The following is a 21,310-nucleotide window of genomic DNA, read 5'->3' as shown; positions in this document are numbered from 1 at the left end:
ACCTTGAGGGAAGGAGCACTTAACACCTCCCGAGGAAGCCTGTTCCACTGAGGAACCGCTCTAACTGTTAGGAAATTCTTCCTAATGTCTAGACGGAAACTCTTTTGATTCAATTTCAACCCGTTGGTTCTGGTCCGACCTTCTGGGGCAACAGAAAACAACTCGGCACCCTACTCTATATGACAGCCCTTCAAGTACTTGAACATGGTTATCATATCCCCTCTGTCTTCTCCTCTTCAGGCTGAACATATACAGCTCCTTCAACCTGTGTCCGAGCACATGTAATGGCATTATCACAGTGAAATTTGTTAACACTCTCCTATAACAAGCACGTGTCTCCAGCCTGCGTTTCAGGAAGTAATGAAAACATAACCGTGGTACTTTCCCATAGCAACATCTCTCAAAACAGCACGCACACAAAAAGTAGCTAAAGAGCACATTTTAATGGGATTTATCATGACCTCAAGTTACTAAAAAAAAAAAAAAGCTAACAAAGGCAATTCTTTAAACCTTTCACAACCAGAACAAAAGAGGAAGAAGCGGTTAGCCTTGTAATAATTATGAAGTGCTAACCACAGCCGACGGCCACAGGGGGAAGGCTCAATCTTTTTACTTCAAGCAAGCCAAACAGTTTCAATAACATCAGTTACAAACATATACACACACTGCTTTCATTGCGGCAGTCAGCAGGCTAGAAGTTCACAGAATTATGCGGGACCTTACGGGGGCCATCTAATCCAGAGGTGTGGATCTCAATTGTTACGAGGGCCAGATATGACATAAATGTCACTTGGTCGGGCTGGACCACGGCTCGCCAGCCCAGATTGGAGGGGGGGTGGCTGCCTCAGCTGGCTCGGGGGTGCGGATATTTGACACCCCTGATCTAATCCAACCTCGTGCTCAATGCAGGAAATCCAAACAAGGGCCAGGGCTTTTTCTGCCCTGGCCCCTACCTGGTGGAATAGCCTCTCTAGTGAGACCAGGGCCCTGTGGGTCCTCAAAGGGTTCCGCAGGACCTGTAAAACTGAGCTATTCCGCCGGGCTTATGGTTCCTCCTTCCAAAAACGCTGGCATCCCCAACCCTCCAATCTTCCACTTCTGATTCCTCCCTCTTACCATCTATGCGGGCCTGTCCACCTGTTTGCCCCACTGTAGCTCTACGCTACGATATGGAAGGGCGCCATTTGGTTTTTATGTTAATCGGATACTTTATATTAGGATTTTACAGGGCTGTTTTAATCGTGTTTTAGATGTTTTATGCTATTTTAATTGCACGTTGGAATGTTGCGTGAGTCGTTCTGAGCCCAGCCTTTGGCTGGGGAGGGCAGCCAAATTGAAATAAATAAATAAATAAATGACCGATCACGACCGATGGCTTTCCAACCTGTTACAAAGACCTGCAAATAGGGATATTCCATCAGCCTGCCGGCCAACTGGTTCTGCAGTTGAACCCCTTTATGAAGTTTCTCCCAACCTTACACTGAATCTACCCTCATGGAACTTAAACCAATTAAATGTAAATATTGCCTTCTGAAAGAACAGAGAGCAACTGTCCCCCCCTCTTCTATGTAACGGCCCTTGAGAGATCCAATGGGCACAATCATGTCCTCCAGGTTGAAAACACCCAGTTCCTTCCATTTGTCTTCCAGATCCCAGACTATCTTAAATGTCTTTTGCTGAGCCAGCACACAAACATACCCAGCCTGACATGGACTTGATTTTGCCCTGAAAGCCAAATATCTATTTGGGCACAACACCTTTCATCCTTATGTAGCCTCTTGCCAACTTTGAGACAGTGAAGAATAAAATCCAAAAGTCCATCACTTCCATAATTTGTTCTATCCTCTCCAGGACGAAGAACTTTGCACAAAACCAAGCAATGTGTCGAAGGCAGGAAGGAAGGGAAGGAATACTAACATTTTACTTCTCCTGCCAGTGAGATCCCACAAGATCACTTATTATCTTCCAACCGTTTCCCTCAACTTGCAGAACCTCACAAGGTTTGCACGACAGGAAGGCAGTACAGAAATTGAAAATAAATAGGTTTTATTTGTTTGTTGATTAAATCTTTGATCTAAACACACAGATACTACTTAATGCTCTCCAAACTATTTCTCATTCAGCTCACCTTAAGGCAATCCAATTGTTGTTTAGCATCTAGCAATGAAGCATATGTTGCAATTACCTATAATCAACCATTACTCAGCCTTTGGTGAAAATATATCGTGGCTCGTTATTTATAGAAGCACTTGAAAAATACTAGGTACTACATGCTAAGAAACTGTAGAAGGATGACCCACCCACACAGTATCTTTATGAAGCAGATCAGTGGAGTTTCTCCAATGCAAGTCCTGACTGTTCAAACGTGCTGAAGGATAGCTTCAACAGAAGCCAAAATTTATCAGTCATGAGTTACTGAACTATCTTAACAGTTTCACAGCTTAAACATCTGCTTCCTTGGGTTACAATTTTGGGATGAGAAGGGTGTTTCTGTGCCATCTTGTGTCCAGCTGCTGCAACAATCAATATTTCCCCCTATTTCTTCCCTCGCCACTCCAGAACTCTGAGACCATGTTCAAGCTACAGGATCGGGCAATATATTAACCTTCTTTCTTTCTTCCTCTAACTTCTCTGTCTTTGTCAGCTTTCCCCTCCACTCTCCCCCGTTCCAGCTGCCCTCTTCTTCCAAGGGGACGGGCCGTGGCTCAGTGGCAGAACACCTGCTTGGCATGCAGAAGGTCCCAGGTTCACTCCTTGGCATCTCTGGTTGAAAGGCCCAGGTGGTAGGTGATATGAAAGACCCCTGCCTGAGACCCTGGAGAGCCACTGCCATTCTGAGTAGACAGTACTGACCTTGACGGACCAAGGGTCTGATTCAGTATAAGGCAGCCAAGAGAAACCTTAGCCCCATACCTTGTTCCTCCACACCCACAACATCCTCCTCTCCAGCCAGCTTCTTCTCTCTCCCCTTCTCCTGGACACCACACAGACAACCCTCTTGTGTAGGCTTTGTTTTGGACTACCTGTGGGTTAATGCATCTAGTCAATAAGGACGGCTGCCACCAGGAGTTGGTTTAAACTGCCTGTTGATATTTTATAGCTTCTGCATCTATGCTTTTCTCGCTTCTTCTATCAGTGTGTGTCTGTTCAATAAAGATCAAACCTAGCACTATTCAAAGTTGCCGTTTCTCTCTGTCCTTTCTCACAATCGCACCTTAAATATCACCGCAAGACTGTGCCCATCTATACATGGACTAAGATCCCTGGCGCCAAGGTCTGGGACCTACACACGTGGAGGATCTTACATGCAAGGATCAATACTGCATAGACAACAACAGTGCTTCCATAGTTGGAATCCACTAGATCCCTTCCAGTCCCCCACAAAGCGAATTCCATTTCTGACCCAAGCTCCTCCTGAAACCTCCCAGCCCTTTACATACCTTCTACTGAGAGAGTACCCATTTTAGACTCCAGGAAGTCAAACAACGTGCTCGGAGCTGAAGGCCGGGCACTCCCCATCTCCTCTTCATCTTCCGGTCGGCTCCGGCCTCTACCTTTTCCTTTCCCTGGAGATAAGCCACATAAACGAATGAGACATGGGAAAATAAACTGAACCTAGAAGATGGAAGCAATTAAAAATGTTCTTACAATTCAACCCCCAAACTACATTTCTTTATCCAGGAAATGACAAGATATACCGTTAGAGTCCCCATTATTCAAGGACGAAACATGTACCAGGCACTCGAATGCTGGGAGAATTCTTCTACTTAGTACTGTCAATGACATCTATATTAAAGTCATCATCTCGGGGTGAAACGGGGCCTTACAAAAATTGCAAACCCGGTTAGAGATAATCACAACAATACTAAGTGTTAAAAAGACTATTATCTTCCTCCCAGAAAGAAAGTTTTAATCTATTTACCATTGTCACTAATCTGCCACAGCGCACTCAAAAATGATGGCATTTGTAGCCCACTTGACAAAACCAAAATGTTTGCACCGGATTTTCAGTTCAAAACAAAATAATATATATCAGTGGACACGGAATCTAGCATATGAGAGGCTTCATCTGGAGCTGCATGAAAGAGCTTTGGGCCTGTTGTAACCATTCACCCCTCCCTCAAAGCTCCCTTCATCAGATACAAAACTTTTGATTCTTGAAACCTCACACCCCAAAAATCTTGTTGATAGCTAAGGTGCTAAAAAAAAAGGTAAAGGTCCCCTGTGCAAGCACCGGGTCATTCCTGACCCATGGGGTGACGTCACATCCCGACGTTTACTAGGCAGACTTTGTTTGCGGGGTGATTTGCCAGTGCCTTCCCCATGCTAAGGTGCTACTGGACTTGAATCTAGCTGTTCTACTGCAACGAAACACAGCTAACTTCTGAAATTATCTTCGTGGATGGAATAAGACTCACTTCCTTTTGTTAAAATCATAGTTCTTTAGTCATGGCTAGTGAGCTTCTGCTCACACGGACAGCGACTGCTTCTCCTCTAGTCCAACATTCAACGTTTGTCAAACAAAATAAGCTTGCGGTTTCTGTTACACCTGGTAATGTGCATCTCTCTCCTCTGTGCACGTTCTCTTGGCCAGGTTTCCTCCTTCCATGCTCTCCTCTGACTTGCCGTTTCCTCCAACCCTCTAGACCAGGGGTGTCAAAACATAAAGCCCATGGGCCAGATCTGGCCCCTTGAGAGCTCTTATCATGCCTGTGAGCCAGCCGAGGCAGGCGCCCACCCACCCCCAGTCCCGAGCTGGGCTGGCAAGGCCTGGCCTGGCCGAGGGACATTTATGTCATATCTGGCCCACTTAACAAATGAGTTCGACACCCCTGATCTAGACCCACATTCCTTTGCAAGCATTCATTTCCCAGACCCTCCTGGCTACCTCCTCAGACTCTCGCCACTACCTTTCCAAGGCTCTAGTTTCTTCTCACTGCTGCTGTCTACCCTTCCTGCTGAAGGATATTAACAGTCCAGCCATCTGCCTTCTATCCCTCTGTGATATTCAGCAGTGTCTAGAGATGTGAAGTCCCCGGGGGGGAATGGAAAAATTCGGAGAAAAAAAGATGTGTTTTTTCCCAAGGCCTTTTTCCCCAATGAAAATTTTTGAAATTTTGAGTGCCGAAAAAAAAAACTCCCATGAAGTTTTTGCTCTTTTAGAATGAGCAAAATGCTTGTAAAGACAATGTGGGCATGCAGTAGACGTACAAAGCTGTTCAATTCAAGATGCACTTCTGCTCCTAGGATACCTAGTCTTCACAAAGGGGAGCATGCAGGACTTTCATTGCTTCTCAGCTGTTGCATGCCCTCTGTTGTGCTTCTGACCTGACTCTTTCCTTTGTGGTTGACCTTGTCACCTCCCTCCTCAAACCACTGTGACACATATACCCACAAAATGGGTAACAAAGTAGCTTATTGCCCTACCTTGGTGGAGGGGAAAAAGATGAGAAGGAGGTGGGGCAGAAATTGCACCAAAGCCTCAGAGGAAATTCTGAAAGATTTACTGAGAACTGAGCTTTCCTTAACCAGTAGCCATAGAGGGAAGAAAAAAGCACCTAGCTGGAACTAAGGTACAGGTGGTAAGGTAGCGTCAGCTTGCAACTTTCTCTCAAGTATAGGGTATATTTGCAATTTTTCCTTGTAGAGAACTAAGGCATTTATAACTTTTAAATTCCATAAATGTGTCAAATATTGCAATTTTATATGCTGTTAGTTACGAATGATGCAAGTTAAACCATTAAAGCAGTAAAATTTGTTTGATAAAGCAGTAAGTGTTGCATGTACTTCAATTTCTGACAAAGGGAACATTGACTCTCAAAAGGTTATAGTCCTCAAAATTTTGTTGGTACCTCAAATCTAGCTGTTCTACTGGAGACCAACAAGGTTACCCTCTGAAACTCCTAGAATTTCCATTCCTCTCGCCCCAAATTGGGATATCCTCCCCGCACCCGTTTCTGGAAATTTTACATCTCTGGCAGTATCAGCCATTCAAGAGGCTTCACAAACACTGTGCGAGCATGTTGTGATACAGATCCAAAACATTTTTCTGTACACACAGATGGCCGCACAAATTTATTCACAGGAAGCCAAGTGAACCATGTTTTGCAGCAATTCAAAAGACTCTTGTTTCTGGTGCAAACACTACTTTTAAATGATAATCTTAAATGATCAGTTGTACCTCGAAGAGGTGGCCCTTGAACATTTATTGGTTTATTGCTGTTCAGAAGGAAGTTCAACGAAGCTTCAAGGTTGTTGCCATTATCCATAAGCGCCTGCCTGGCCGCCTCCTTGCTGAAGCCCATTTCTGTTATGTGTTTGAGAGCCTTTTCATCAACCTGCAAAATGCGAACAGGAGTCAACCAGAGGGTACGGTGTACTTCATATAAATGTTCGGCTTTAAAAATTGAACAGCATTAAAGCTTTTACAGATATATTTCTTTCACTAGTAATAAGGAAGACTCTCTTGTTGAACTGTGAATCCTTCTCATGAAAGTCACAGCTTCGTACACGTGATGGGAACATGCAAATTACCTTCATCTTGGCCATACAGGAACACCCTAATTCATCCTTAGTTAAGACATCACAGCAAACCTTTGTGGGACTCCATGCATATATTTTTTTAAAGAAGGACATGGCACAGTATTTTGTGCAAACATTAAAAACCTAAGACTGATGGCTTCTACACCATTGTCCGAGGCAAGGCACTTTAAGTTTTAGCATGACCTGACCCTCCGAATACAAGATGGGGTTACAAAATAAATCGATGTTTTATTAATGTTAAACTGACCTCCCTGAATAGAGAAGACTGCATCCCTGGCCCTTTCATATGGAAAAATATTCAACAGAGTTGGCAGCTGCAAATTCTTAAAGAGGAACCATCTGGGTCATGTACACAGGTTCCCTGTCACCTATGAGTCTCAGAATTGAATGAACCAAGATTTGTCTCCCGGTCTCCTCATACTAAGACTGGAAGGCAATTCTATCATGCTCACGCTACATACGAAGTCAGCGAAGCAGATTTCAAACTCCACTAGAACCTGAAGTGGGAAACACTGGACACAGAGTTATCTGCCCACAGCACATCCCCAACATGACATGCACCGGTGCACAAGCCGGCACAGCCTAATATAAGCACAACCAACACTGAAACAGAGTGTTCAGCTACTTTAGGTACTTCAGGCAAGCAATGGTATTTTACTTCAGGCACAATTTCAGGATGCTTGTTGTACAGCGATGGTACGGGAACAGATGTGACCATCGGTATCTGCGGCTAAAACTTCTGGGTACCAGAATGTAGCTTGCCTAACCAATTACTGATTCTCGAGCAATTTTGGAGCAAAAGGTTCAGTTCCTCTTAGAGGACTCTGACCCTCAGTGTACTTATTTTGTTGCTTGTTTTTTGAAGGCTGCAGAGAAGGCTCGAAGGGAAGTGTTTTTAGAGTTGGGTCTTATTTAGGTTTTACGGTTTTATTATTGAAGACCTCGGTCTAAGAATAGGGAGGGAGGGAGGGAGAGGGAGGGAGAGAGAGAGAGAGAGAGAGAAAGAGAGAGAGAAAGAGAGAGAGAAAGAGAGAGAGAAAGAGAGAAAGAGAGAGAAAGAGAGAAAGAGAGAGAGAGAGAAAGAGAGAGAGAGAAAGAGAGAGAGAGAGAAAGAGAGAAAGGAAGGAAAGAAGGAAGGAAAGAAGGAAGGAAGGAAGGAAGGAAGGAAGGAAGGAAGGAAGGAAGGAAGGAAGGAAGGAAGGAAGGAAGGAAGGAAGGAAGGAAGGAAGGAAGGAAGGAAGGAAGGAAGGAAGGAAGGAAAGAAAGAAAGAAAGAAAGAAAGAAAGAAAGAAAGAAAGAAAGAAAGAAAGAAAGAAAGAAAGAGGGAGGGAGGGAGGGAGGGAGGGAGAAAGAAAGGTCATTATGGAGGACCTAATTCCAAGTTAGGCGCGGTACGGCAGGTACGGTAAAGCCAGGCACTTCCCATACTAGTTCTACCTGCCTAAGCGTACCTTAAAATAAATAGATTTAAGAAGCTCTATTGTACAGAACCAGCATGGTGTATTGGTTAAAGTGTTGAACTAGGACCTGGGAAACCCAGGTTCGAATCCCCACTCTGCCATGGAAACTTGGTGGGTGACCTTGGGCCATTCGCACACTCTCAGCCTCGACCCTGGCTAGTGTTTGGATGGGAGACCTCCAAGGAATACCAGGGGTGTGAGGCAGAGGCAGGCAATGGCAAACCACCCCTGAACGTCCCTTGCCTTGAAAACCCTCCAAGGTTGCCATAAATCAGCTGTGACTTGATGGCAATATATGTGTGTGTGTGTGTGTGTGTATGTGTATAGTAACCTTGCCCTGAATTAATCAAGGTAAGGCAGATGTGAGTTAAGTCCTGATGAAAAATGTCTGGTACAGATGAAAAGACAGCCCCATGCAAAGAACATTACAGAGCATGGAACACTGATAAAAAGCACTACGTTCCAGAGACCACCAGAGCCTCCACCCATAGGCCACCCATTACCCTCCCCTGCCCCACCCCCAGTTATGAACCCCCTCCGAGACAGGCCGATTCCTCAATCCTGATATCTGCTATTCCACCCTTTGCTATGACTGCATCCTAGAACAGCTCGTACCTGCCAGAAATTTTGTTAGTCTTTAAGGTGCTACTGGACTCTGGCTCTTTTCTACATCTACTTATGGTGGGCTCTTCAGAATTCAGCTTAGAGGACACCGAGCGCGTGTCATGAGTGCCTTAGTTCCTGCAACCTTGCGGTGAACCCTGAGTACTCAGCTATTAATTTTCCATCATCTTCTCTTGCTGAGACAGGACTGAGCAGAAAATAATGATTTTTATGAAGGGGTAAAGTATTGTGGGAGACACCGGAGCACCTGGACTGCATGTTGGCGAGGTCACGTATCACCAGTCTCCTTTTCAGACATATGTGCAATCTACTCAGTTCTGACTCCTAATTCTTTCTGATCTCCAGGGCTAAAAAGTAACACTTTATGCTTCCTCTCTCCGTATTCTCAAGAGCCCTCTTGTTCTTAAACGATTGCTTTCCCAGAGGCCTCCGCTGAGCTGCTCCTTCATAAATATTTTAGAGCTGAGCTTTATTCATACCTAATGCAGCTTGCTCAGCGTTTTCTCCACCGCGTGTGTGCACATGACTTCTGAACGGCTAACTCGTAGGAAGCGACAGGAGCAAGAAGCTGATTGGCGCTATGGCTTGCTGTAGTACAAGCTTATTCTTTAGATACCTGAATGCTCCCTGTCGTTTATCTACCCTTGGGGGGGAGGGGAAAGCCAAGAAGAGACACAACAAGGTCTGCTACAATCTTCCATCAAGACATTAGGAATAATTTTCTAACAGTCACAGCGGTTCCTCAGTGGAACACGCTTCCTCAGGAGGTGGTAAGCGCTCCTTCCCTGGAGGTTTTTACATAGAGGCTAGATGGCCATCTGTCAGCAATGCTGATTCTACGACCTTAGGCAGATCATGAGAGGGAGGGCAACTTGAGCATCTTTGGGCATGGAGTAAGGGACACTGGGGGTGTGGGGGGGGGGAGCCAGTGTGGTGTAGTGGTTAAGAGCGGTGGTTTGGAGCGGTGGAGTCTGATCTGGAGAACCGGGTTTGATTCTCCACTCCTCCACATGAGCAGCGGAATCTAATCTGGTGAACTGGATTTGTTTCCCCGCTCCTACACACGAAGCCAGCTGGGTGACCTTGGGCCAGTTACAGTTCCATTAAGAGCTCTCTCAGCCCCACCTACCTCACAGGGTGTCTGTTGTGGGGAGGGGAAGGGAAGGTGATTGTAAGCCGGTTTGAGTCTCCCTTAAGTGGTAGAGAAAGTAAGCATATAAACAACCAACTCTTCTTCTAGTTGTGAATTTCCTGCATTGTGCAGGGGGTTGGACTAGATGACCCTGGTGGTACCTTCCAACTCTATGATTCTCTCTAGTATCAGAGGAGCATGCCTAATACATTAGGTGCTCTGGGACACAGGCAGGACAATGCTGCTGCAGTTGTCTTGTTTGTGGGCTTCCTAGGGGCACCTGGTTGGCAGCTGTGGGAACAGACTGCTCGGCTTGATGAGCCTTGGTCTGATCAAGCAGGGCCTTTCTCATGTCCTTATGCTCCTTTTCTTATGAATATGGCATGGGGAGGCCATTGGGCAAGTTACAAAGCTGAAGTGAAAAACGGGATGCCTGAGACCACATTTCAAGTACATGGTTGGGACGAGACTTCCTAGGTCAGGATTACTATGACACTATAGCAGTATTCATTCCTTGTAGTGCAAAAAAGAGCCCCGTGGCACAGAGTGCCAAGCTGCAGTACTGCAGTCAAAAGCTCTGCTCGCGACCTGAGTTCGATCCCGACGGAAGTCTGTTTCAGGTAGCCAGCTCGAGGTTGACTCAGCCGTCCATCCTTCCGAGGTTGGTAAAATGAGTACCCGGCTTGCTGGGGGTTAAGGGACGATGACTGGGGAAGGCACTGGCAAACCACCCCGTAAACAAGGTCTGCCTAGTAAATGTCGGGATTTGATGTCACCCCATGGGTCAGGAATGACCCGGTGCTTGCACAGGGGACTACCTTTACCTTAAGAGAGTCAGCGTGGTGTAGTAGTTAAGAGAGGCGGACTCTGATCTGGAGAACCGGGTTTGATTCCCCGCTCCTCCTCATGAAGCCTGCTGGGTGGCCTTGGGCCAGTCTAAGCTCTCGCAGAACTCTCTCAGCCCATGCAGAGGCAGGCAATGGCAAACCACCTCTGAAGGTCTCTTGCCTTGAAAACCCTACGGGGTCGCCATAAGCCAGCTGTGATTTGACGTCACACACACACAGTACGAAAAAAAGGGGGCATTTTTTTGGTATACTGAAGTTCAGGCCCCGAGCCTTACCAGTTCTCGATAGACGCCTTCGTTTTTCCCCTCTGATTTTGTCCTCTCTTTCTGGAACACTTCCCTGCTCCGGTTCCCTCCCGTACTCACAATGAGATTGCTCCTAGAACTGCCGCCACCGCCACCAAATGTCTTAGTCTGCAGAGAAGGAGGGGGGGAAAAAACTGATAATGAAGTTCTGTTAAGCTTAACAACTAAAATGCTCGAAAAGGTGACCAGTACCAGCTTCAACTAAGCTGACCCCAAAAGTAAATTCTGGCCTTTACTGTGCCAATTAAGAAAGGTTCCATGTAGGAAACACATACATACAACTAACTCTATATGCCGGTATAACCAGCAGTCTTTTGAACTCCTTCAAACACTTAGGTGGATTAAGAACAGTAAGAATAGTAAGTTACCCAAGCGTTCGTCAAGGTAAAAGAACTTGAGTTCATACCGAAAGGAAAGTTTCTATTCTGTGTAGGAAACACATACCAGCCAAAGTAAGCCCCCACCCCAAAAAAGCTGATGTGGTTTTGTGGTGCATATTAAGCAATCTGCTTCTCTGTCTTTTTGGCTTTTCTATTAATCCGGATATTTAGACAACATGTTAACAGAAAGCAAGCAAACACTTTCACGTTTTCCAGTAAAGACCAAATGGCCATCACCTATGATGGAAATGCACATGCTTAAGCTGGGCTATTTCTTCCGTCCTTTCATCAGTTCCCCATAATCATCTGCTAATCCCCCTTTCCCCCTCCTTTAAGTAAATCCATGCAAGACCATAGGCAATATTTTATTTATTTATTTTATCTTTATTTATCCCGCCCTTCTCTCAGCCGGAGCCGGTTCCAGAGTGGCTCACAACAGCGAAAACAGATCATGATGGTAGAAAAGAGAAAGAGACCAGTAGCACCTTAAAGACTAACAAAATTTCTGGCAGGGTATGAGCTTTCCACTTGACTGTCCGCTTGCTGCTAAGATGCACATCCCTGGCAATATGAATTACAACTAATAATGAAGCTCAAGACAATGCATTCTCTGGCACTTAATAGAGCTCTGGGATTCCTGTCTCACTGCCAATGCTGATTTCTCCACACCTGCTACCCACCTCTGCATATCACACCTAATCCAATCACGCCTGTTAAGGTCACTGGAAAAGACAGTCATGCTGGGAAAAGTTGAGGGCAGCAGGAAAAGAGGAAGACCCAAGAAGAGATGGATTGACTCAATAAAGGAAGCCACGGCCCTCAATTTGCAAGACCTGAGCAGGGCTGTTAACGATAGGACATTTTGGAGGACTTTAATTCGTAGGGTTGCCATGAGTCGGAAGCAACTTGACAGCACTTAACACACACACACACACACACACACACACACACAAGGCCATTTACTTGCTTCTGACATGTGCGTTGCCATTATGTGTCTAAATTCACTTGTCCCTACTTCAGGATAGATGGAATCATATCCTAGCTGTATCTGAAGAAGCGAGCTGTGGCTCACGAAAGCTCACACCCTGCCAGAAACTTTGATAGTCTTTAAGGTGCTGTTGGACTCTGGCTCTTTTCTATAGCATAAAAACATAGCATTATCTTCATAAGTGTTGACTTCTCATGCTAAACAACTACAGGGGAGAACTACAGGGAGAAAAGACACCCAGAAATTAACAGTTGCGGCTTCCAGCAGAGTTACAGCCTATCCTATCTATATATCACACAAACTCAAAGGTTAATGTCAAAAAGCCGCCACGCTCCATTCTAACCTCTTTGCTCTTGGCCACCTCTGCGATGGCTGCCGTACGCTGTTTCTCGAACTCGTCGTCTCCCACGGGCTTGGCCACGCTTGCCGTTTGCAGGGTTTTTCTCTGGTCCAGCTCCCGACTGTCCACTTGCTGCTGAGATGCGCATCTCTGGCGATATGAAGAAGCACCAAAACAAAAATTGGCAAGGCGACCACACATTTCCCTCCCTCTCTTTTTTTTAAATTGTTTTATTAGTTTTATAATATGATAGGGATACAGAAGGGGAAAAGGGAATGGGTAAAATAAGAGGGAATCTGTCTTGCCATAAGGAAAAACATATCATAGGCATACACATCTTAGAGGATAATCAAGCAGACAGGATTTTTTTTACTTTCTGTTGTTCGGGCTAGATTATACATACGTTCAAAAAACAGACACCCTCTACATCTAACCTTTAACCTATTACAGTGGGCATAGCATTTCCTACTTTAAACTTAAAATTACATTGTTATTTTATAGTATCAGGTTTCTATGTTTGTTTCCTCTCTTTATGGTTGATTTGCTTCCAGGGTACAAACACAAGAAAAGAGGGCCGCCCCAAACCAAAACGAAGACCAAAAAACAAAACAAAACATAAAATCAATTGGTGCAAGGGAGAAGTATTTCATAATTAAATTGCCCCTACGTGTTTTGCACATGCTTACTCAGGGGGATCCTTCTTAACTCAAACGTCCCAAGCAAGCAAAGAAACAACAACAACAACAATAAAGGAAACAACCGAGAGTTCCACAATTGAACTATGTGTTGTGTGAAGAAATACTTCCTTTTATCTGTTTTGAATCTCTCACCCTCCAGCTTCAGAAGATGACCCCGCATTCTGGTATTATGAGAGTGGGAGAAAAGCTTCTCCCTGTCCACTCTCCACAACAAAAAAGGAAAGCTATGGTTGTAGGGACCGTATCATTTCAGTCTCGTTCCATCTACGCTGGCTTCCGGTTTGCTTCTGGGCTCAATTCAAGGTGTTGGTATTGACCTTTAAAGTCCCGTACGGTCCGGGACCAACATACCTTAAAGACCACCTCCTCCCATATGAACCCACACATACGCTCCAGTCCTCTTCGGAGGCCCTGCTTCAAATGGCACCACCATCTGAAGCTAGACGGTTGGCGACCCAAGAAAGGGCCTTCTCAGTCACGGACCCCAAAATGTTGGAATGCCCTCTCTAAGGAGATTCATCCATCTCCCTCTATCAGTGTCTATCACCAGCAGGTGAAGACTTATTTTGTTTTGTTTGGTATACCCTCAGTAATGGCTACTGTCCTTCTTAGTTTGGGTGCTGTTTATGTGTTTTTATTGAATTGTTGTATAATTTTAAATGCATTTTAATGGTTCAAATGTTTCAATGTGGTTTTTTTTTTTAATGTTCGCCACCTTGGGTGGAAAAGCAGCATAAAAAACGTGTTAAATGAATAAATAAACCAAATCCTAGCTCAATCGCATTTAGCCTCAGTGTGTACAAATAGCTGAAACTTCAAACTGAGGTTCACATCACTGGATTTTTAGAAACTGCCCATCATTCCAGACCTTATAAACAATAGTCATGGCTTGAAAAGCAAGAGTACAGGTTGAATATCCCTTATCCAAAAATCCGATATCCAATGTCCAAAAGTGCCCGCAAAGGGTAATAAAATGGCACGTGTGCAGGCCGGTCGGGCCAATGGCAGGTTCCCCACGATGCCCCTTGCACAAAAATTATTTAAAATATTGTATAAAATTACAGTCAGGCTGTGTTCATGGGTGTATATAAAACGTAAATTAATTTTGTGTTTAGACTTCGGTCCCATCCTCAAGATATTTCATTATGTATATGCAAATATTCCAAAATCTGAAATGATCTAAAATCCGAAACACTTCTGGTCCCAGCCATTTCGGACAAGGGATACTCAGCCTGTACTTAAAGAAAAAACCCCAAAAAACCCTAACATACCTGCCCAAAAGGAACGAAGGGAGGCGGTCCACCTTCTGTTCCTATGTTACTTCTGTTGTGTTTCGATAAGCTCTGTAAAACGAAACCAGGTGTTCATTAGATGGTGGCAGCCTGGTAGCAACTACCCAATTCCACAGCAGGAGATCAGGGGTGCGACATCTTCTTAGCACTGCTTCCATCTACCAACTTAATGACCAACCAACAGCGATCAAGAGATTGTGATATCATATTTTCATAGGATCATGAATTCTCTCAACCACTCTTGTACCTACATACGGAATCTGTCATTCCCCACTAGATGTCTACTTAAAGTCTGAAGTTCATTCCTATCTAAGGGACAAAGAATAAAGCCAACACTAAATTAAATAAACTACAAACTGAGATTTTTGTGATCGTTCACGTAGCGCTACTCTATAGTTAACCTATATAGAACAAATTCCCCAAATTTTCCCCGAAGCTCCTTTGGAAATAGAAAGGATTTTCAGTGAAATTAAGCAGCCGATCACACAGGCCCCAGAGAAATTATACAGAAATGACAAATACATCAGATAAAGAGGCTCTTCTCAAGGTTCATATGCTACTCATCCCGTAGGAAAGCAAGTTCACTGCAACTTAAGTTATTACTAGTCATAATGACACAGCACAGCTAATTGTGCTGACTCAACGTATCCACATAATCATCAATTTTAAGACACCCAATGAACCACTGGCAACGTTCCACTAAAGGTAGGGGGAAAGCGTGTTACCTCACCCTTTGCAACTCCCACTTTTCTATAAGATGTTCCACTTCGCCTCCAAGAACCACCGTGTTGCTGTCATCCAGGAGGAGGAAGCCATTTTTCACCTCCACGACTCCCAACAGTTTAATTTTTGTTCCAGGGGGAGTGTTTAGACTGAAAGCAGAAATGGAAAGTCTGCTTGTTTGTTGCCAAATCAATCGAACAAAATAATAAACTGTCTTGTTTTCTCTTATGTTACCTGCATTCAGTAACAACTCATTTATTACCCACTGCAGATTCAATAACTTGTCAAAAGTGTAGCTTCTTTATAGCAAATAGAAAACAATGTATTTAAATGCCGGATAATGTAACAAGCTCTGTTAGATATCATCTTAAAGAATTCACTGGAATAACACATAAGATCTATCTGAATATTAAAGCACAGACAGCAACCGCCGAGTGACAAATAGTCCAACATCGCTTTTTGCAAGCAGAATTGCCAGAATACGCCGCTTGTAACAAGTGCATCCGTTAGTCCGTGGCAAAAATCTGTAAATACAGAATGCAGTTTTGAGGAAGTGGTATGTACAAAACTTCACTTAAGGTACTAGATACCAACTGTTATTCTCATCTGTCAAGAAAAATCCACTTCCAGTTGCTCCAAAAATCACTTTGATTCAGAGAAGTCATAGAATCAGAGCTGGAAGGGACCACCAGGGTCATCTAGTCCAGCCCCCTGCACAATGCAGGAAATTCACAACTACCTCCCCCACACACCCACAGTGACCCCTACTCCATGCTCAGAAGATGGCCCAGATGCCCTCCCTCTCATCTGCCTAAGGTCATAGAATCAGCATTGCTGACAGGCGGCCATCTAGCCTTTGCTTAAAAACCTCCGGGGAAGGAAAGCTCACCACCTCCCGAGGAAGCCTGTTCCACTGAGGAACCGCTCTAACTGTTAGAAAATTCATCCTGATGTCTAGACGGAAACTCCTTTGATTTAATTTCAACCCGTTGGTTCTGGTCTGACCTTCTGGATCAACAGAAAACAACTCAGCACCATCCTCTATATGACAGTCATAAGGCCCAACAAGATGACATCTTCAAGTCTACCCCAGGGGTGCGACATTTTGTAGCAGCGAGTTCCCACCGGGAACTCCTTTTAACAGCGCCGCAGGGGGGCTTGATTCTGGTCGCGACCACTGTGGCACGGAGGGAAGAGGGGCTCTTGAGGGTCCTTCATGGTTAAGAGAACACTAAGCTGTCTCTATGGTCTCTCCCCAGGGGGGTCACGCATGTGATAGCCACCACTGTAGTATAAATAAAAGTCTCCAACACTAAAACTGCAGCAAGCTCTTCCAGTGAGGGCAAAATGAATTGCAACGTTTCCGTGACGAATTCCAGCAACACTATTGTACGTCTGAGCTTCCAGTTTCTCTTCTCTAGCAAACAGTTTTAGGAACCATCTCCACGTCCGTTCTCTTCAGAGCTCACCGGCACACCGATTCAGTATCAGTTAATGCCAGTTCCTATTCTAGTAGCCTCTATGCAGAATCCCATTTATTTTGCTAACTGATTTCACATGTAGAACTCCCTCGGCCCGCCAGGTATGTTCTCAACTGTTTTCCAGTGTCAAATTTCATCTCGTTAAAGGTGTCCTATAAACACGTTGCACAGTTAACTAAAGAAGAGCTCTAACTATATTTCCTTTTCTTCCTTTGCTTCCCCCTGTTCTTAGACCGAGGGCTTGAACAATAAAACCGTAAAACTTAAATAAGACCCATCTCTAAAAACACGCTCCCTTCGGCTCTTCTCTGCAGCCTCCAAAAAAAGGAGTTAACAAATTAAGTACACTGTGGGTCAGAGTCCTCTAAGAGGAACTGAACCTTTTGCTCCAAAGTTACTCGAGAAAACGCAGACCATTGGTTGAAACATGCTATAATCCATTTTAGCTTAAATTGGTACACGTAAGGACAGTGCAAAAGGGTATGTACCAAGGAGGCCACTGATTGAAGAGGGCAGGGACATAGCCAGTCTGAAAAAGGGATCCTTCGCATACTGCCCAGCAAAACCATTGAAAAGGGGCAATTAAATCTTGAATGCATAAAGATTCTACATAATTTTGGACTAACCAGAGAATCCAGATAGGAAGGAAGATTATCCTTAGATAACAGGCCCAGGGCAAGCGGAGAACATGTCCTCCGAGCACTGAAATGAGTTATACTATTATACTATAGTTGCTTTTAATATATAGCACCATAAAGCTTTCTGTTTATTTAGAAATGTTAATACTATTAAAACATCCCTGCATTTCAAGCAAAGAAACCTAGCACTGCTACATAATGGGAAGGTTTTTTTTGTTTTTTTTTAATGCATTCTTAGGGGGGGGATTTTTCGGGAGCAGAGAATGTGAAATGTTTCTTCCACGCAGGAAAATTTCTTCACCAGTTTCTTCTTCACAAGTTCTTCAATTCACACGTGTCTTGGATACATTCACCTGTATTGCGAGACATGTGATATCCAAAGCAATTCAAAAGCCAAAATCGGCATTATTTACCTTATTTTCGACATGTAATTATACTCTACTGCAGTGCAGCTTGTGTGCCCGTCCGTCATCTGCAAACGCAGCATTCTGGGAGCAGCCTGAGATTCTTCATTATCCTTTGGTGCAGCTATATTGCGTATTTTTTGGATCTGGAGGACGCAGGGGCCTTCTAGCTGTGAATATGAAGAACAAAATGGTTTTTAATTATAATTAGCCTTTGAAAGTTTGAGGGAAGGTTGCTTTTTTGCTGTAGCCACAGACGTCGGTGCCCGGCAAGCAAGCATTTATGTATTAAAAACATACACACAGTTTTCAGCTACAACCTCTCAGGTTTTCTCATTACCAGAATACCACTTTATCTAGCAAAGCTATGCCATCCTCCTTAGAAACTTCGCAGGACCAAGAACGATTGATTTTGCAAAGCGGTAACATGTTCCAATGTTTGGCAACTACCACAGCTTGGGAACTTTCAAAAGGTCAGAGTTTTACTTCTAGGATCTAAGAAGCTCACTCCCTGACAGGAATTTTGTTAGCTTCTAAGGTCGTACTGGACTCTTGCTTTTTTCTACTACTGTGGACACAGCTACCTATCAGGTTCTACAATCTAAGTTGGTTACAGCACTCTACCTCCAAGTACAGCCAGTGTGGTGTCGTGGTTAAGAGCGGTGGTTTGCAGTGGTGGACTCTTGATCTGGAGAACCGGGTTTGATTCCCCACTCCTCCGTGTGAGCGGCGGAGGCTAATCTGGTGAACTGGATTTGTTTCCCCACTCCTACAGATGAAGCCAGCTGGGTAACCTTGGGCTAGTCACACACTCTCAGCCCCACCTACCTCACTGGGTGTCTGTTGTGGCGAGGGGAAGGGAAGGTGATTGTAAGCTGGTTTGATTCTCCCTTAAGTGGTAGAGAAAGTAAGCATATAAAAAACCAACTCTTCTTCTAGTTGTGAATTTCCTGCATTGTGCAGGGGGTTGGACTAGATGACCCTGGTGGTCCCTTCCAACTCTATGATTCTATGAAAGAAGCTTTCTGAAGAGCACGGTTGGCGTATGGAAGCACACCAGAAGATGTGGTGCAGAGTATGAAGGCCCTATGCTGTAAAGGGTGTTCAAGGTAATAACGAGCACCGACTAAAGGAGGCTAAAACTTGGTTCTATAAACTGTTTACAACACCGCCAAACACGCTTTCATTTCAGTCTGGGAAACAGAAGTTGCTGTTCTATCCCATTGCCACAAGTGGACAACAGCTGACTTTTGGGCTGGGTTATCTTTGACCAGTTCCTGTACAAGCAGTTTGAGACTTGGGGCTTTTCCCTTGAACTGCAGCTTGCCACGCAGCAAACTGTTTCGAAACTCTGGAGGCCTCCCAAAGCAAACTGTTCAAAGGCAAAAACTCAGGCCAGAACGCACGGACAGACCATTGGAGGGGTTGCGGCTCAGCGGGAGAACATCTGCATGGCGTGCAGAAGGTCCCAGGTTCAATCCTTGGCATCTCCAGACCAAAGGATCAGGTAAGGTGATGTGAAAGACCTTCACCTAAAACCCTGGAGAGCTGCTGCCTGTCTGAGTTGAAAATACTGACCTTGATTGACCAATGGTCTGAGTCAGTAGAAGGCATGTGTCAGAAAAGATACTTCTCTGAATTGCTGCTTTTTCAACTCCATCGATTGCAGTTCAGTACTACACAGTTTCCCTAAAATGGCAGCTTGGCTCCAATCTCCAGCCTCCCCCTTTGGCCCCAGCCTGCCTTCTTTCTTCCCCATTACTGACTCATCTAGGAATTTTTGGTTCAGTCTGCTGACCCCACACAAATACAACCACTGTCCTGATGCACCTGCTTTCTGTTTGCCATTACACTGAGAGCCTTATCAAACAGCAGTTTTTCAGCGCACACACCTGTCTTCATCACGGCTGCTTCAGAATTCATAACACATCCATGCAATAGATTATCACCACCACCACCATCAACAGCTGACTCCAGTGTCTAAAACCAAAAAATAGTTTCAGGGGGTAGCCGAACCAGTCTGCAGTAGAAAAAAAAACCTGCCCTGATATGGACGGCCCAGGCTAGCTTGAATTCATAAGATCTTGGAAGCTAAGCAGGGCTGGCCCTGGTTAGTACTTGGATGGAAGGACCATCAAGGAAGTCCAAGGTCACTACACAGAGGCAAGCAATGGCAAACAACCTCTGAGCAACTCTCGCCTTGAAAACCCTACGGAGTCATCATAAGCCGGCTGTGACTTAGCGGCTCTTTCCATCACCAACAAAAGAACAATCTTCATGTCCAGTAGTACCTTAGAGTCCAACAAAATTTTCAAGGGTGTAAGAGTCACTGGAAAAGGCAATCATGCTAGGAAAAGCGGAAAGCAGCAGGAAAAGAGGAAGACCCAACGAGAGATGGATTGACTCTATAAAGGAAGCCACAGCCCTCAGTTTGCAAGACCTGAGCAAGGGTGTTAAGGATAGGACGTTTTGGAGGACACTGATTCATGGGGTCGCCATGAGTTGGAAGCGACTTAACGGCACTTAACACATAACACACACATAAGCATTTGTGAGTCAAAGTGCACTTTGTCACCTATCGTATCTAACAAGATGAGCTTTGACAGGTGAAAGATCATATATCCTTGAAAATATTGCTGTCTTAAAGGCACTACTGGACTCAAATTTTCATGTAAAACCAGAGGGTCATTTGATCTGGATTATACCCTTAACGCACAGTAACAGCTCATTAAAAAAAAAAAAAAACCACCCCTCACATTTTAATGATTCATTAAAAATAACTGCAGTAAAGTTCCAAAGATGGCCAGCACTAGCTGATGGCTGCACAATTTGACAAAATAATCCAACAGTAGAATGCACAGAAATGTACTAACTGCATTTAGCTGGAGTTCAGTCTAAATTTGGTGTAAAGATTTGGAAACGTGTCAGATTTCCTTTCTAACTGTAACAATAACAATAGTTTCTACAGATGAGCTATTTTAATCCTATTTGCAGTAATATATTGCATTACAGAGCATGTACAACAAGCATTTTTCTCCAAAGGTAATTGCACACAGCCATCTTGTGGCTGAAGACTGTAAGACATTCTTCTAAGATCCGGCTTAGAATCTATCCTTATCCCACCAATTCTGCTGTGCGGAGGGGGGGAAATGTAGTACACGTTGTGGACTTAGCAGGCAACCAATTCTTGTGCAGTCCCACAAAAAACCAACAACAACAACTCTATATCCAAAACTCTTTGTTCAGCAAAGCAATAACACATGAAGCTGCCTTATACTGAATCAGACCCTTGGTCCATCAAAGTCAGTATTGTCTACTCAGACCGGCAGTGGCTCTCCAGGGTCTCAGGCTGAGGTCTTTCACATCACCTACTCGCCTAGCCCCTTTAACTGGAGATGCCGGGAACTGAACCTGGGACCTTCTGCATGCCAAGCAGAGGCTCTACCCGAGCCAC

General features: G+C 44.6%; 1 protein-coding gene across 1 annotated transcript in view; it reads right to left on the bottom strand.

The window, feature by feature from the left end:
- Positions 1 to 21,310, bottom strand: part of TDRD3 (tudor domain containing 3) — a 70,177-nt gene that overhangs the window by 25,153 nt on the left and 23,714 nt on the right. The window contains exons 4-10 of the mRNA XM_056862190.1: positions 17,866 to 18,026; positions 15,341 to 15,482; positions 14,590 to 14,661; positions 12,624 to 12,770; positions 10,883 to 11,020; positions 6,182 to 6,338; positions 3,441 to 3,566 (exon numbers count right to left, since the gene is read on the bottom strand). Of these exons, the coding sequence (XP_056718168.1) occupies positions 3,441 to 3,566; positions 6,182 to 6,338; positions 10,883 to 11,020; positions 12,624 to 12,770; positions 14,590 to 14,661; positions 15,341 to 15,482; positions 17,866 to 17,939 (856 nt within the window). The 5' untranslated portion in view covers positions 17,940 to 18,026. The remainder of the gene's footprint in view (positions 1 to 3,440; positions 3,567 to 6,181; positions 6,339 to 10,882; positions 11,021 to 12,623; positions 12,771 to 14,589; positions 14,662 to 15,340; positions 15,483 to 17,865; positions 18,027 to 21,310) is intronic.

This window comes from Euleptes europaea, chromosome 16 (genome assembly GCF_029931775.1).
Source record: "Euleptes europaea isolate rEulEur1 chromosome 16, rEulEur1.hap1, whole genome shotgun sequence".
Lineage (NCBI taxonomy): Eukaryota > Metazoa > Chordata > Lepidosauria > Squamata > Sphaerodactylidae > Euleptes > Euleptes europaea.
The sequence above is the reverse complement of the archived record's forward strand: the minus strand, read 5'-3'. Positions and strand labels throughout refer to the sequence as shown.